At 40.7% G+C, this 16,019-nt stretch overlaps 1 protein-coding gene across 5 annotated transcripts in view; it reads left to right on the forward strand.

Annotated features, from left to right (window-relative positions):
- mast3b (microtubule associated serine/threonine kinase 3b) overlaps positions 1-15,361 on the forward strand; it is a 56,983-nt gene extending 41,622 nt beyond the window's left edge. For all 5 annotated transcript variants that reach the window (XM_041790989.1, XM_041790987.1, XM_041790988.1 and 2 more), the window contains 16 exons: positions 261-352; positions 588-796; positions 958-1,096; positions 1,415-1,547; positions 1,647-1,812; positions 2,914-3,015; positions 3,339-3,461; positions 3,580-3,692; positions 4,047-4,213; positions 4,487-4,608; positions 4,709-4,909; positions 5,213-5,439; positions 5,642-5,764; positions 7,273-7,409; positions 9,569-9,753; positions 10,555-15,361. In XM_041790989.1, the coding sequence (XP_041646923.1) occupies positions 261-352; positions 588-796; positions 958-1,096; positions 1,415-1,547; positions 1,647-1,812; positions 2,914-3,015; positions 3,339-3,461; positions 3,580-3,692; positions 4,047-4,213; positions 4,487-4,608; positions 4,709-4,909; positions 5,213-5,439; positions 5,642-5,764; positions 7,273-7,409; positions 9,569-9,753; positions 10,555-11,627 (3,312 nt within the window). In that variant the 3' untranslated portion in view covers positions 11,628-15,361. The remainder of the gene's footprint in view (positions 1-260; positions 353-587; positions 797-957; positions 1,097-1,414; positions 1,548-1,646; positions 1,813-2,913; positions 3,016-3,338; positions 3,462-3,579; positions 3,693-4,046; positions 4,214-4,486; positions 4,609-4,708; positions 4,910-5,212; positions 5,440-5,641; positions 5,765-7,272; positions 7,410-9,568; positions 9,754-10,554) is intronic.
- Positions 15,362-16,019: the final 658 nt, after the last annotated feature.

Here is a 16,019-nt window from a genome sequence, read left to right on the forward strand (position 1 = left end):
TTCTAAAGTATCTGCTTTTCAGTTAGATAACATCAAAATCTGCCCACATTGCTTCATCACGCTTCAACATTTTAATGGTTGATGTTTTTCTGATGTTGGATTTGTAAATATATTCACAGGTTGATGGTAATACAAAATGATTCTGCTTTGCAACACAGCTTCTTGTGTGAATACAGCAGAATCCCATGTCTCCTGCTGTGTCCATGTTTGACTTGCCTATGAATTGTCAGTATAACTTCTCTTCTTCTTCCTTTCAACAGCATAAAGCTCCTCAGACACTGACACCAACTAGAAGGAAACCTCTTGAGAGTGATTTTGAAACAATTAAACTCATTAGCAATGGGGCTTATGGGTAAGAGAAGCGCAATTTCTCGCTTTTGCTTGTCCTTGCCTTTGTATTTCCATATGTTCTGGCACAAACTTTATTTAAAAATGACCTCCAGGATCCTTGCTCTGATAAATCGCTTTCACCCTTTTCTGGTCTTTTTTTCCAATGAGAATACCTTTTGAATTTTACTTTTCTTCTTCTTTTTTATTGTGAATTGTGGAGAAAATGTATCTAATCTGCCTCTTGTGGATTTTGACAGTGCTGTGTACCTGGTCCGGCACAAGGAGACCCGCCAGCGGTTTGCAATGAAAAAGATAAATCGTCAGAACCTGGTCCTGAGGAACCAGATCCAGCAGGCTTTTGTGGAGCGAGACATCCTAACGTTTGCTGAGAACCCCTTTGTTGTCTCCATGTTCTGCTCCTTTGAGACGAGACGTCACCTGTGCATGGTCATGGAGTATGTGGAAGGTAAAGTAAAGAGAGGTGTTTTTAAATAGGCTCTACCAATCTAGATTAGCATACAGTAAGTAGTAATACAACGCTAGAATGGGGAAGGGGTTTTACTAAGAAATTGGAATGGAGATAAACATAATAAAGTTTATGATTTTCCTTTCTCTTGTGTTCTCAAGGTGGAGATTGTGCCAACCTGCTGAAGAACATGGGCCCGCTGCCTGTGGAAATGACACGGTTGTACTTTGCTGAAACAGTCCTGGCTCTGGAGTATCTTCACAACTATGGGATTGTGCATCGAGATCTCAAACCTGACAAGTGAGAAACAAAAACAACTCCCACTTCAAGTCTGTTCAAGAGTTTTGCACAAGACTGGTAGTTTCTGACCCACTTTACTTTTCTGTAGGAATAAATTAATAAATTAAGTGAGGATGAGTAAGACTTGTTGGTGCTGTTTGTAAACAAACCATTCAAAGTTGCAGTCCCTTAATATGTAGAATGTTCTTTTCAATGGTAAATATGATTTATCCTGTCTTTGAACTTAGTTAGATCACCAAACTAATTTTCTGGGTGGGTCAGCATAGTAATTAAAGTAAAATATACATTTTATAATGCACATTTTTTGTCTTTTTCCAGTTTGCTGATAACATCAATGGGACACATCAAGCTGACAGACTTTGGTCTTTCTAAAATTGGCCTGATGAACATGACCACCAACTTGTATGAGGGTCACATGGAGAAAGACACAAGAGAGTTCATAGACAAACAGGTGAAAGGTTTCTAACGTCTAAGGCCAGAAAGAACTACTTTGTGTCTATTGTGATGTTTCTAGTCTCCATAACTCACCAGTGTTGGTTTGCCTGTGCAGGTCTGTGGTACTCCAGAGTACATCGCCCCTGAAGTTATCCTCAGGCAGGGCTATGGAAAGCCAGTGGACTGGTGGGCGATGGGGATCATCCTTTATGAATTTCTGGTTGGCTGTGTTCCCTTCTTTGGAGACACACCCGAGGAGCTTTTTGGACAAGTTGTTAGCGGTGAGTATAGATGCTAGGGCTGAATAATTGTCTTATTTGTGATGCCAGTAAGGGTTCATGGGCTAGGGTAGATTGTATCAGTATTATCACTACCTGGAGTTTGCATGTATGGAGCCAGGATTGATTGAAGGTGCTTCTGCTGTTTTTGGTGTTATGGCCATGTGGTAGAGAAGGTAAGATGAATGCCTGGTGGACAGCCAGTTCTAGCATGGAGGGTGGTGGCTCTAGCATGCAAGAGCTCACTGTCAAGCTTTCCTGAGGTGTTGTGGGACTAACTCAATACAACACAGGTGAAAGGAGGTTCCAACTTGACAGCCTAGGTGAAGTGCTGGATTCTTGCTACATGGTTGATCTGCTGGGGGTCAATGTTAAGACATAATTGTGTTAAGGGTTTTTTTCAGTTGGTGCTTACCCTTGCAGTAGGGTGAAAGCAGGCCTTTCCATTAGCAGCAACTGTCAGCCAAACACCCCACTAGTCACTTGATTACAACCTGCTACTTTTTCCTGTTGTTGACACAAAAAATAGTTGTACTAACCTGTCATGACTCACTTTTAATTCAGATTTTAAATATTTTTTTGCTATATAACCTTAAAACTGATCTCTTTCCTTGGTGAGGTCACTCATATATAATGTTTGGTTGCTAGGCAAGGTTTGCTACTTGAGTTTTGAGCTCAGGGACCTCTTTAACTGTTAACTGTTTCAAGTGTTAAATAAAACCATAATAAAATCACTCATTTTCCATGACCATGGAAAAATAACAAGATCAAAGAAAGCTTTCAGGCCCCTGAGCTGGCTACTTTTTGCACAGGCTGGCTGCTCCATTTGTCAGTGGAAAGCCCAGTGCAAGTCCCTTTTTTTATTTCCAGCTTAAAGAAATGGAGGAAATTTACAGCTTGGTTGCATCCCATGCCTTACCAAGCTCCAAGAATTTGCTTTGAAATATATAGTCTAGTCAGTGTTGTTTTGTATGCAAAGAGCCAACATATGGATTGCATCTAAGATTTGCCGGGTTCACACTGAATTTTAAGCTTTGCATCAGAACAGCAGAAGCTATGTTCTGCTTTGTGATCTAAAGATTTTCTCTCTTTTCTTTTTTTCAGATGAAATCATTTGGCCAGAAGGAGACGATGCATTGCCTTCTGATGCCCAGGACCTGATCACACGCTTGCTCAGACAGAGTCCTTTAGACCGACTTGGCACTGGTACTGCTCAGTTTATTGCTGATAAATACATAAGAAAGCTGCAGATGGCATTTGATACAAGCTGACACTGACACATGAGCCTGTTTGCTCTCATTCCTTAAAAATTAAAGATTTTGTAGCAGTTTGGACATTAGTCATTTTTCTTTACTGATCACGAACATGTTAATAACCAAAATGAAATAATAATGACAGTTTATCAAATGGAAAATACATATTTATCAAGAGGAATTAAATAATTTAAGGCCTCTTATGAAAAGGATTTTATCTTCCCATTTGAGATTTGATCCAGTATTTGACTGGCTGTAAAAACTTTGTGGCTGTAGGTGGAGCCTCAGAGGTCAAACAGCACCCTTTCTTCTTGGGTTTGGACTGGAACGGACTCCTGCGGCAGAAAGCTGAATTCATCCCTCAGCTGGAGGCGGAGGATGACACCAGCTACTTTGATAGTAGGTCACAGATTGGGTGATGTTTTTTCTCATTATGCCCCATCCACTGTTTAAAAAAATGATGTGTTTTGTCCATTATCCAAAATTTGTTGTATTTTTGTCCTCTTTTTGATTTAAGCTCGTTCAGAGCGTTACCATCACTTAGCCTCTGATGAGGATGAGGAAACTAATGACGAAGAGTCTTCCCTGGAAATCAGACAGTTTGCTTCCTGGTCCCATCGCTTCAGTAAGGTACAAGCTAATACGTTTTTAATAAAATATCCTTATTGAAGATTTCTTACTGTAACCATTGGAAAGCTGTCAAACTCGGATATTCATTATTAGCTGGCACTATCTTGCTTTAACACGTTGCTGTTGGACAGTCAAAAAACAGTTCTAAACAAGTTAAACGGCCTTAAAAAGTGTCAGGTAGGACTAAACAGTAGATATTACCCATGTCAATGTAGTACTTTTGACATAACAAAGCCATGTGTTAACCACAGAGCAGGGAGACGGAGCTGAACGGTGTGGTTCGTTTTTTAAAAGCTCTTCAGTGCTCACCTTTGTCCACTATGCCACAAAAACTTGCCTCTTTCAATGTTTCAGGTATACAGCAGTACGGAACATCTGGCAACACCATCCAACCTGAGCTTCTCCTCAGACCGCAGCCACAGTGAGGAAAAAGAGGACCGAGGAGATGTGAGTGGAGCCAGTCCTTCTCCAAGCCCAGCAGAGGGCAGCGTGGAGCGCAGACAGACTGGACGCATGGCCAGGTAGTCACAAGTTTACGATGTTTCACACTGCTTATCATCAACTCCTCTTAGTTCTATTGTGCCATTTTAGGTATAATTTAAAGTCATATGGAGGCTTTTTTAGGACCTTGTTGCTTTTTACAATTCAAATTTGCCCCTGATCTGTTTATCAATGTTCTGAAGGGTCTGTTTAAAAGCATCAAGTTATCCAAACAGTGTCACTACAGTATTTTCTGATCCTTGGACTCTTGTACTGGTTGTTTACCTGTCCAACTGGTCTTTGGCTGTTCACAGCCTTCGCCCTCGGGCCTCTTCCAGCTCCTCCCAATCTGAGAGGAGCACCAGTCCTCTGGTGATGAGCAGCACCCACAGCCTGGAGACCATGCCCCGCTTTGCCCTCTCCACAGATGATGAAGGTTTGTCCATACTAATATGTTTCTGTTATTTCGGTTCACAACATGTACCAGCAGTTCTACAACAGTGCCCACCAGTTGCTCACCTCTATGTCACTTGCAGCTGAGGTGGTTGTGTCAAACCTTCGGAGGATCAGGATTCGCAGCAACAGCACTGGGGGGAAACACTCATCCCCCAAGGAACCAACCGGCCCTAAACGCTTTGGAAACCAGCTGGAGACACCAGATAGGCAGAGGCTTCCCTGTGGAGGAAAGGTTCCCAAATCAGCCTCTGTCTCAGCGCTGTCTCTCATCATCACCACAGGTACAGAAAATTAATTAATGTCACTGTGAGTGTTCTGTTTTTGAATGACAAGTTGCAAGCTTTGATTATTTTTGAATAGAAATATAGTTGAAGTCACACTGAACTTTTCCACAGTCAACTTTTCTGCAATGAAAGCTGGTCATAGTTTATATCAGAACGTTAACAAAATTAACTAAGAGTTTGTAGCCTAATTCTGTCTGTTTAAATTTTCTTCATCTATAATGGTGCCGTAGGAAGCTCTTGATTGGTCAAGAAATCTTGAAATTTTGTCTGCATTTAGAGCAATATGTTTTATTTTTCCAGATGATTCCCCCAGCGGCCTTCAGCCCAGCCCCATCTCCCCGCGCTCGCTATCTTCCAACCCTTCGTCCCGTGACTCTTCCCCAAACCGTGATCTATCGCTAAGTCTTGGCAGCTTCAGGCCTCCCATTGTCATCCACACCTCTAGGAAGAAGTATGGCTTTACCCTGCAGGCCATCCGGGTCTACATGGGTGACAGCGATGTCTACACTGTGCATCACATGGTGTCGGTGGGTGTCACCACAGGCCTAAAAACTAGGGTCTATCAAACAAAGCATACTTACATGTCCTCATATATTTGAATTGCAGTTTTTCATTTGAAGTAACGTAGCTCACTCTGATGACAATAAACCACAAAAGATTGGTGTTGTAACATTGTTATGTAATGCTAAAATGAACCTCCCTGCTCTTTCTATGTTGCTGTTTTAACAGAGTGTGGAGGAGGGCAGCCCGGCCCACCAGGCAGGTCTCTGCACTGGAGACCTCATCACCCACGTGAATGGAGAATCTGTCCAAGGCCTGGTCCATCCTGAGGTGTTAGAACTGCTACTTAAGGTACAAAAGTCACTCTGACTACTGTCACACTTGGTGACTTTGTCTGTCGTTCTGTTAAAGTTAATTGTTTTTTATCCTTAAAATAACTTGCAGAGCAGATTTTCAGACCAAAACAAAAGCTCTCTATGGACATAGCTTCATCATCGCTCAGCTTACCCCTGCCCTCCAGCACACCATCTGTGAGACAGAGGGTGTCAGGAATGCAGATAAGCATCTGAGGCCTTGTTTACACGACAACGTTCTGCTTCGTTTTCTATTCTCGTTTTCAAATAGTTCCATGTTTAGACGGCAACATTTTGAAAACAATCCTTGTCTACACAAGACCTTACGAAACACAAAAACACTGCAGTAAAGTGATTTTGTGCCCAATAAATCTGTCTTTACAACAAGGATAGTACTGCCCATTCGCTGTTTTTCATATGTTTTTGTCGGCATGATAGGTGTAACATTTTTATCATCCATAGATGCATGAGAGAAATTAATCACTAAAACCTTCTCCTGCTCACCATCAAAGCGCAGTAGCGAAAATTGACGCCACATATTAACACAAAAATGCTTTGCTAGACCAGTGTTACAGTGGAGATATCCAAAGACTGTTTAATTTTCCACAGACAAATTTATTTCTGATTGCCTTTAATTTCTCATGGATTTCCTCATAAACTGCAGGGCTTCCTGCTTAAAGTGTAACAGGAAAAAGATAGCCTTTTCAGATTGATATTTTTATTTCCCCTTTTTAAATTTCATCTTCTTTTGTGATTACAACTATCTTTTTGAACCTTAACACAGAAGCTACAATCCTGTCTCCTCTATCAGCTGCTCACTGATGTGCAGCCAATGGAGGAGGAGACAGGAGAGTCTATGGGCTGAAGTTTCTGTGTCAAAACTTGAAGAAAAAAGATAATGGCTAAATCATTTCCAAGAAGCAGATATAGTTGGAAAAAAGGGGAAATAGAAATATCATTCTGAAAAGGTTCTTCTTTTTTCAGCTGCGCGCATGAGCAGGAAGCAATGCACTTTAAGAGGAAATCCATGAAAAATTAAAGGCTGTAGGAGCTGAATATGTCCATGGAAAATTAATTATTCTCTGCTGATATCTATGTATAGCATTTAAAAAGACTCATCTTGCAAAGCGTCTTTGTGTTTGTCCAATAATAAATAGCATGATTTTATCTAACAAAACGGCAATTCAAACCTTTCACTCTGGAGTCTGTTTCCAAATTGTTCAGTTTTCAGGGACCAAAAACGTCGTTCTTGTGTAAACAGACAGCAAAAATGCTTTAAAGTTTTGTTTTTCACCTGAAAATGTTGTCATGTAAACAGGGCCAGGAACAAGATTTGGTTGTTTACTTGCCCAAAGGAAACTTTTCTTCGGTTTGGAAAATCTCTCAGTTGTACACTTGTGACACAACTCTAACATTGTGACCAGAAAAAAAATGCAAAAATGGTTGATTTTACTCTTTATATATATTTAGGTAATGTTTTATTTTTGCTTTCTATGTAATGTGCAGAGTGGCAGCAAGGTGGCGCTGCAGACCATAGCACTTGAAAACACGTCAATTAAAGTTGGTCCTGCTCGAAAGACCAAACACAAAGGCAAGATGGCTCGTCGCAGCAAGAAGAGCAAGAGGAGAGATAATTATGACAGGTGAGGATCTCGGGTTATGGTTATTTTTCAGTCTCTGCTGCTCTACACATTTAATTTTTATTGAATAATATTTGTTTTCTTTGTGAAGTTTGATGCTGGGGGACATTATCAGTAAACAAACGCTTAAGTCAGTGCTTTGTCTCCCTCTAGTGCTGGACACTGTTATGTCTTGCCAATTAGAAATGCCATTCTGTGTAGTAGGTTCTGTTCCACAGCTGAATATTTACATTTACCGTAATTTCCGGACTGTAGAGCGCACCTGAATATAAGCCGCGCCCATTAAATTTAAAAGGAATTTTTTTTTTGTACATATATAAGCCGCACTTGTCTCTAAGCCGCAGGTTTCCAAATTGTAACATGAGATATTTACACAGAAAGACGGTACACAGAAGATTTTTTAAATTTTCAATTACATACCTTAACTGCTTTTTTCCAAACAGTGCCTGTAACACGGCAGTAACACAGCAGTAAAACGGCAGTAACACAGCTGGTTAAAAAAACCATAATCGTCTTCTTCAGTGTCAGAGTTGAACAGCCTCAGAATGACTTCGTCACACACTTTCTCAGTCTCTCTTTTGTTGTCGCTCTCAATGTCACTTTTGTCTCGAGGCAAATTTGCCCTCGAGCTTGTGCTGTCCTCTTCATCATGCAGCAGTCCAGCCTTTTGAAACCCGTTGGCGATCGTGGATTTTTTCACACTGCTCCACGCTGTCAGGATCCACTGGCAGACTTGAGCAAAAGTTGCTCTTCGCATGCAGCCAGTTTTGGTAAATGATTTCTCGCTGCTGGTCATCCAAGCCTCCCACTCAACTTGGAGTGCCACTTTAAATGCACGATTCACACTGATGTCGAGTGACTGCAAATACTGCGTTGTGCCCCAAGGAATCACAGCTGGAATTGAGTTTGTCCTCTTGATGGCTGCTTTTGCAGAATCTGTTGTATGGGCCCTCATGCTGTCCAAAACGAGCAATGCTTTTTTTCTTTGCAAAAATCCTCCCGGTTGCTTGCAGTAGCACTCCGTCAGCCATTCCTTCATTAGGCTTTCTATCATCCACCCTTTCGTGTTAACTTTCACAACGATGTCTTTTGGGAGTTTTTCTTTTGGCATAGTCATCTGCTTAAAAATCACCATTGGTGGCAGCTTTTGTCCAGATGCTGTGCAGCTCAGAACACAAGTGAAATGCGTTCTCTCGTGGCCAGTTGTTTTCAGCGTGACGGACGATTCACCTTTCTCGTTAACAGTCCTAGTGAGAGGCAGGTCAAATGTCAAAGGTACTTTATCCATATTTATGATGTCGTCTGGTCCGATGGAATTCTCGGCCATCTTTTGTTGAGTGAATTTGCAGAAGTTTGTAACTTTTTCCTCGTAGTCGCGAAGGAGTTGCTGACAGATAGTCGTCCGTGCCCTGATGGACAGGCCTTTTCGTCTAATAAATCTGAGACACCACGATGGTCCACCTTTAAAATCTTCAATCTTCTTTTCAGTGGCGATTGTTTTGGCTTTCAGTCGGATCTGCACTGTGGAAACACCTCGGCCGTCTGCTCTCTGTGTGTTCACCCAGTCTTCAAGAATGTTTTCAAGTTCGGGCCATCTGCTTTTATTACCTCTGAAAGCTTTTGCTATTTTTTTTGCATTGAGTCAGTTCCTCACGCTGCCATCTCCAACGTCTCACCATCGATTCATTGATGCCAAGTTTACGTGCAGCAGCTCTGTTTTCTTCTTCAACAGCCAGATCGATCGCCTTTAACATATGCATTTCTTCGTGTGTTTTCCATGATGGGGGTGTGTGCATGTTCCGCAAAATGACTGTTGAAAGTTCCAACTAGCGTCTTCCTCGGCGCATTATCTCTTCCACCTGTCTCACTCTTGCGCTTCCTGCTAGAGCGCCCCCTGGAGGCCGTTAGCCCATAAAAATCTATAAATTAGCCGCAGGGTTCAAAGCGTGTGAAAAAAGTAGCGGCTTATAGTCTGGAAATTACGGTATATGTCACCCACTACAACTGTATTAGCTTGTTTCTACAAAGAAATTTATTTTGAAACTTTTTTCAAACCAGTTCTGAAAAAATTTAATGAACTTGAAGTTAATGTTGGTACTACTGTTGATCTCACAGAGCTCCACAGTATCAAAGTATCACATTTATGACTTTTGTTTTTCTAGGCGACGAAGCATCTTGAAGAAGCTTTCAAAGCAGAGCACTGTGATGCACAGCAGTCGCAGCTTCTCTTCAGGTCTCCACCACTCAGTTTCCTCCAGTGAGAGTCTTCCAGGCTCCCCGACTCACAGTCTCTCCCCTGGCCCCTCCACACCCTGCCGTAGCCCTGCCCCAGACCATCAGACCTTTGGTGAGCTCAGTTTGTCTTTAAGAAATTATATTGTACTGGAGATATATTGATCTGGGGGAAGCATAAACTTGATTGTTGCGTTTTATGGATTTGTGAATACAGTACCTGTTAAAGCAGTGATTCTCAACTTGAAATTGATATTTTAATAATTAAATAACATATTTGCAGTGGTCTGTTTTACATCACATCTCCTGTACCAGTGATATAATTTGCCTTAAGAGCTGTTCTAAAGGATTGTAAGGAGGCTGTTTTAGTCTGGCTGTGAGATGGCTTGTGTGTTATGGTTTTCCCACAGGCTGCATGCTCTCTGCAGCCGGTCTTTCTTTACATGTTCTTTCCAAATCCGATTTCATGAATAACCAAGCTGATACTTAGAGGGTTTTCTGAGATTTTTGTGCCTAACTCTTTGTGAACAACCCAGCACTTGGTAATTTGGACATTATTTCTTGGTGAAGACAATTTAATTGATGATGATGATGATGAGAGGTCTTAAAGTAATGATTAGTTGGTTCACTGCTGATGTTTAGTGATTAAAAAAAATTAATGCACCATGTGCATAGCCTCTAACGATGCATGGCAGCACCTTCATCTGATTGGACAGGAAGCACTTTGTGGCAGTTACTGATGTTGTTTTCACCTGTCTAGATCTTTGTGTTGTAATCACCCTCAGATGTACATTGATGTGCACAAAAACTCAAAAAGTATGAGAACAACTGTGTAGAGAAGTATTTGTGTGTAGATTTTTAAAAGGCTTCCAAACTTGTGTACAGTATCTAAAGCTGTGCCATCTCTGCTTCCCAGAAAACAACTCTCCTCAGAGCACATCTCCTTGCTCCAGTTCTCCTAGTTCCCCGGCTGCACACATCCGACCCAGCTCTTTGCATGGCCTGGGGTCCAAACTAAGCACACAGCGCTACACCAAGGTGGGCCGCCGAAAGTCAACCAGCAACATCCCACCTTCTCCTTTGGCCTGCCAGTCCTCATCCTCCACCCAGCCTCTGTCTCCACAGCGCTCTCCCTCACCGCTTTCAGGCTTCGCCAAAACCCTTCACACCTACCACGGCAAAACCCTGTCCCCACCCACCATTGTTAGACATGTTGTCCGGCCCCGCAGTGCCGAGCCACCTCGATCTCCCCTGCTGAAGAGGGTACAGTCGGCCGAGAAGCTCTCTGGCGTGTACCATACTGATAAGAAGTTACATGCCCCCCGAAGGCACACACTAGAAGTGCCGTTTTATGGTGAGGCTGATCTGCTGGGCGATTCAGAGGTAGAGGGTGCATGTGGAGGCTCATACATTGGGGTGGATCACAGCAGGTTGGGGGGATACATGGGAAGCCAGAGAATAGAACGGTCTGAACAGTTAGTTGTGATGCGAAAGCTCAACTTATCAGAGCGGAGAGACTCCTTTAAGAAACAGGAGGCGGTGCAGGAGGTGAGCTTTGATGAGCCAGAGGAGAAAACCAGCACCACAGTCACCGTGACAACAACATCTCCAAGAACCAAGACACAAACGCAGCAGCTGCAGCCCAGGATGGCCTGGGTGCTCAGCCGACCACAAACCAGTGAGGAGGTAGAGCTGGAGGTGCCGGTGGTGAGGAGGTTCACACTGGTGCCTCAGATTGCTGTGCAGGGCTCCACAGAGAGTGAGGAGCAGGATGAGTGGGAGCCATGTTCAGATGGAGAAGAGAGCAACGAGAAAGCAGAAGCAGAAGTGAACGTCACGTCATCTCAGTCTCAGCAGGCAGGACGTCCTCCTGCTGAGGGCAGCAGCAGGCAGCCTGCAGAGATCTCGTCATCCTCCTCGGGCCCTCAGGTTGGAGTGTCATCAGAGTACAGAGAGGAGACCGAACAAAAAGGGCATCAGAGAAAGTGACATCACAGCATGGCTCTCACTTGAACTGCCCTTGGCTTTCTTCTTTTGACTCATTTACAGACTTGTCATGCTCAGAGAGAGTGGAGGAAGATTTTACTTGAATTTTGTAATTTGTAAATATATGCCATGAGGCATTATGGAAATTCTGGTCTTATTTATTACATTTGTAAATTATGATGAGCTAATAAAGGGAAAGGGGGACATTCTCATTTGTTGTATAGCCAAGGCTTAACATTTTGTATGCATACTGTAAAAATGTGTTTTTATGTCTTTGGACTGGATTGGGATTTTTTTTTATGAATGTCTATTTTTTACATAAATGTTGCAGTACAGAGTAGTTTGATAAAGTTAGGTGTGATTTTTGAGGGACCAAAAGGTACAAGAAGTGATTTCAGAGGCTGAAGTTTAACCTCCTGAGACCCTAAGAGCTGAGCTTTTGTTTGGAATGGATCTTTAGTTTATCCCACTTTTTTCTGGATAAGTAGGACCCTATGAGTCAAAGCAGCTTTGTCTATGACAGGAATTTCTTGGTAAACTTCCTTTCCAAAATTTCAAAGATATTACTTCAAATTTCTGTGAAAATTTGTAAACATGTTTTTAAAGTATCCCATAATAAAGTTGCTCAAAATTTCTTTGAATATTCCCCAAATGTTTCAGTGAAACATCCTCATAAAGCCTAGACACTACTGCAAAAAATCCCAAAAAATGCAGTTTAAATTCCTGAAATTTTCCAAAAAAAAATTCTTAGCAAACATGTACAAATACCTTCCCCAAAAATCCTGGAAAATGACAGTAGATTCCCCAAACATTCAAACAGTTTCCCTGAAATATCCATAAAAAATCCTTAAATTTTCAGAAGACATCACTCCATAAATCCCCACAGATGCCTTTCCTAAACTGAAGATGGCGTAAAACCAAAGTCCAGTGAAAACGCCAATATAAATTGAAAAACAAATTACCCCAAAACTTACAGTGAAATTCTCTAAAATATACAAACATATCCCCTAAACTACATGGAGGTACTTGAAAATTTCCAAACAAATTCCCCAAAGCATCCAGAAAGTGAATTTCACAACGAGTCAACCAAATTACTTAAACAGACATTCTGAACAACCATCTCATAAAAGTTTAATAGACATCATTTCTATGTTGTTGGACAATAAAATGTAAAGTCCTCATATGTACATGCAGGGTCTTAGGAGGTCAGTGTTGAATATTTTTTTTTCTTCCTCTCATCATCAGTGCAGCTTCCACATGTGTAACACTGCTATTATTTAAGTCTCAGTAAACCTAAGAATGACTGATGGTTCACACTGTGAGCAACATGATTTACGTGTCAGCCAGGCTTAGACTGTAATATACAACTAAAATCTGAACTATCTGCTGCTTTCACTGGCACTCAATCCTACAAGAGATCACTGAAGCTGCTAGCTCTGATATGCATGTTGGGAGAAAACTGCTCGAGTTTAAAAGCTGCTTTAAACAGTGAAGCTTGCACAGCTGGAACTCTGCTGCCTTGCTTTTTACAATATGACTATTATTCAAAAGTAAAACAGTCATGCATGCATGGAAGAAAGATGAAGTATAGCATGGAAAGATAACTGGATCTCGTATTTCACTTCAAAAGAGCTCTTTGTACGATTTTTTTGATCATGTTTCTTGAAGTGTGAATTCAAGGTCAAAGCTGCGTGACTTAAAATGACAGTGTTTAAAGACTTGATGAAGCCGATTCATAAAAAGGGTATTTATTATGTGCCATGCTGTCAGTGCACTGTCCTCATAGCCATATCTTTAATGATTGAAATGAAAATTTTAATCAGTTATGTTGTTCGTGTCTCAAAAGTTTCTTTTTGTTTTCTTTTGATTGCAACCTTGTAATGAAACTTGGATGACTTGGCTTTACATCTGGTTACTCAGTACAATCTTGTTTTAATAACAAAGAGAAGTATCTCAAAAATGTTTTTTCCTCTCTGCTGCAAATACTAATGATGGCTTTGCCTGATACTTAAATACTCAAGCATGCAACTTACAGGGAAAACATTGAGCGGCCAAATAAGTCTACGCCCTCTTCTTTGTGTAAGGGGATTATCTTTTTGCTGAAAACCTTTTGGGTTTATTTTTGTGTTTCCGTACTTATGAGACATTTTGTACCTGGACATGTATTTGATCCTTGTATATTTTTGGAGTGTTTTCCTCGAACTGTAGCGTTTGTGTTTGTGTTTTTTTTTGTTTGTTTGTTTGTTTTTCATTGGCATGCAAGAGATGCCATGCGTAAATACCAATTCCTACTATATTCACCGTGTAGTGATGTTTACATGGAGGGGAAAAGTGCACTAATGTATTTTGATATGTATTTTTGTACTGTATGTTGAAAGTGAACTAAAATTGGCAGAGGGAAGCCCTTATGTGAAATCCAAACCCAGGGCTTCTTTGAACAAGTGTTTTATGTATTTGTATTGTTGAAATATTGATGTATATTTTGATAACAAGTTGTGTAAAAGTCTAAATGTGTTACAGGACAGTATATGCACAATGACAACTGAGACACAATGATTTAAGGACATCAGACTGGAGGAAGAGGTACAGAGCAGTATTTTACATCCAGTACTCTCCGGATGGTCCTTACATTTTGGTTTGTTGTGGTACTTGTTGATTGCGGTTGCTGGATTTTGTACTTTCTCTTGAGTCTTCTGTTTTTAAAGCTCAGCTATTAAAGCTCTCCTTAAAAAAGTCCCTACAGCTCATGATGTGCTTTAGGGATGCATAATCAGAGAGTATATGTTGCTAAATGGCCAAGTTACCTTCCACAGAATTGTTTACAATGAACAAAGATGCGATGTACTGTTTAGACATTTTTTATCCTGTGGCTGTATATGATAAAGCTACCCTCTTTGATACCATTGAAGAAAACTCATAAATTACATATCTGTTTGTTTAGTTCTTTTGAAACTTCATAAGGAGTAATTTAGCACAGAGCTGAGAAGCATTTAACATGCACTTATTATGGTCATGAAAATACCTGCATTTCTGTATGTCAGTTAATGGAATAGTTTAGTTTAATTGAGCTAAGGGATGAAATGAAACCTGGTTAACAGAGCTAAATACATGCTGGGAAAAAATAAGGTGTTTTACATTTGCACATTTAATAATGATGTCATACAGTGAAGTAATGCTGCAGAGGAATAAGCAAAAAACTACTATGTGCATACTTGTATAACAGGATAAAATCAAACTCACTATCAACACAAATTTGATTCATTCACGCAGTAAGGGACAAACGTAACTCGAAACTGTATTTTAAAAAGGCTCTCTAGAAAAAACACACCTCTGAAACAGAATTTATGCTACTCTTGCTTCCAAAATGACAGGAGAATCCTTTTCCCACAGCACGTCTACCTGGTTTATGTTTGAATGTAGATGTAGTCCATGCTTGAAAGATTTCCACTGGTTCTAAGTCTATTTATCCCTCAGTAACAACAGGTAATAGTGATGCGTAACATAAACTTCAGCCACTGGATCATCGGAAATTCTCAGCTTGTGTTAAACCCACTCTTCTAGAACAAACTGGCGGGATAAATTGTACATGTGCATGTATTCTCCTGTGGACTCCTCTGTTCAGTGCATGCTGCATGAAGACAAGCACACATCTGTAATACTTGATGCATGGTATACTGGCGCTGTCGCCCTGTACTGTGTTCTCTTGTGCAACAAATAAAATTTGTATTTCTCTTTGACTCATCCTTTGTCTGACTCATGCTGTTGCTTAATCCTTATGTAATTCGTCATTGTTAATCACAGAGGGGTTTTGATGTCAAACACAGTAGTCGTCCACAGCTCTGGTGAAGGAAAATATGTCAGCTGTAGTAAATGTAATAAATTTCATACCTTTTGCTTTGTACACGATCATTTTAAAGCATTGTAAGAAATGTTGGTACATGATACAGTTAATTTTAAATAGGATAACAAATTTCTAAGAACATTTATGGGGATTTTTTTTAGATTTTAGGGAACTACAGGAATTGTTTTTTTTGCTTGAAATAACTTAGATTATTTATGGGAAAAATGGAGCTTTACAAAATTGGACAAACATCAGATTGTCACTGCATGCATGATTCTATATATTCATCCTCTGTGTCCAATGGAAAACACCAAATAATGCAGAGCAGAACTGACATGCTCCATAACAAAGCCCTGAGCTTCAGAAAGACTGCTGAGAGCTTTCCTCCCAGACAGCTGGTACAGAGATTCTGTTCATCTGCAGAGTTCTCAGACATAAAACCAACTAGCTTAAACCAAATTATTCAATAATAAAAAACAAAAAAACAAAAGCAAACTGGAATACTATTTGTCCCTTAATAGGGAATATATTTAAGCACTGTGACTGATGCACAG

This window comes from Cheilinus undulatus, linkage group 7 (assembly GCF_018320785.1).
Source record: "Cheilinus undulatus linkage group 7, ASM1832078v1, whole genome shotgun sequence".
Taxonomy (NCBI): domain Eukaryota; kingdom Metazoa; phylum Chordata; class Actinopteri; order Labriformes; family Labridae; genus Cheilinus; species Cheilinus undulatus.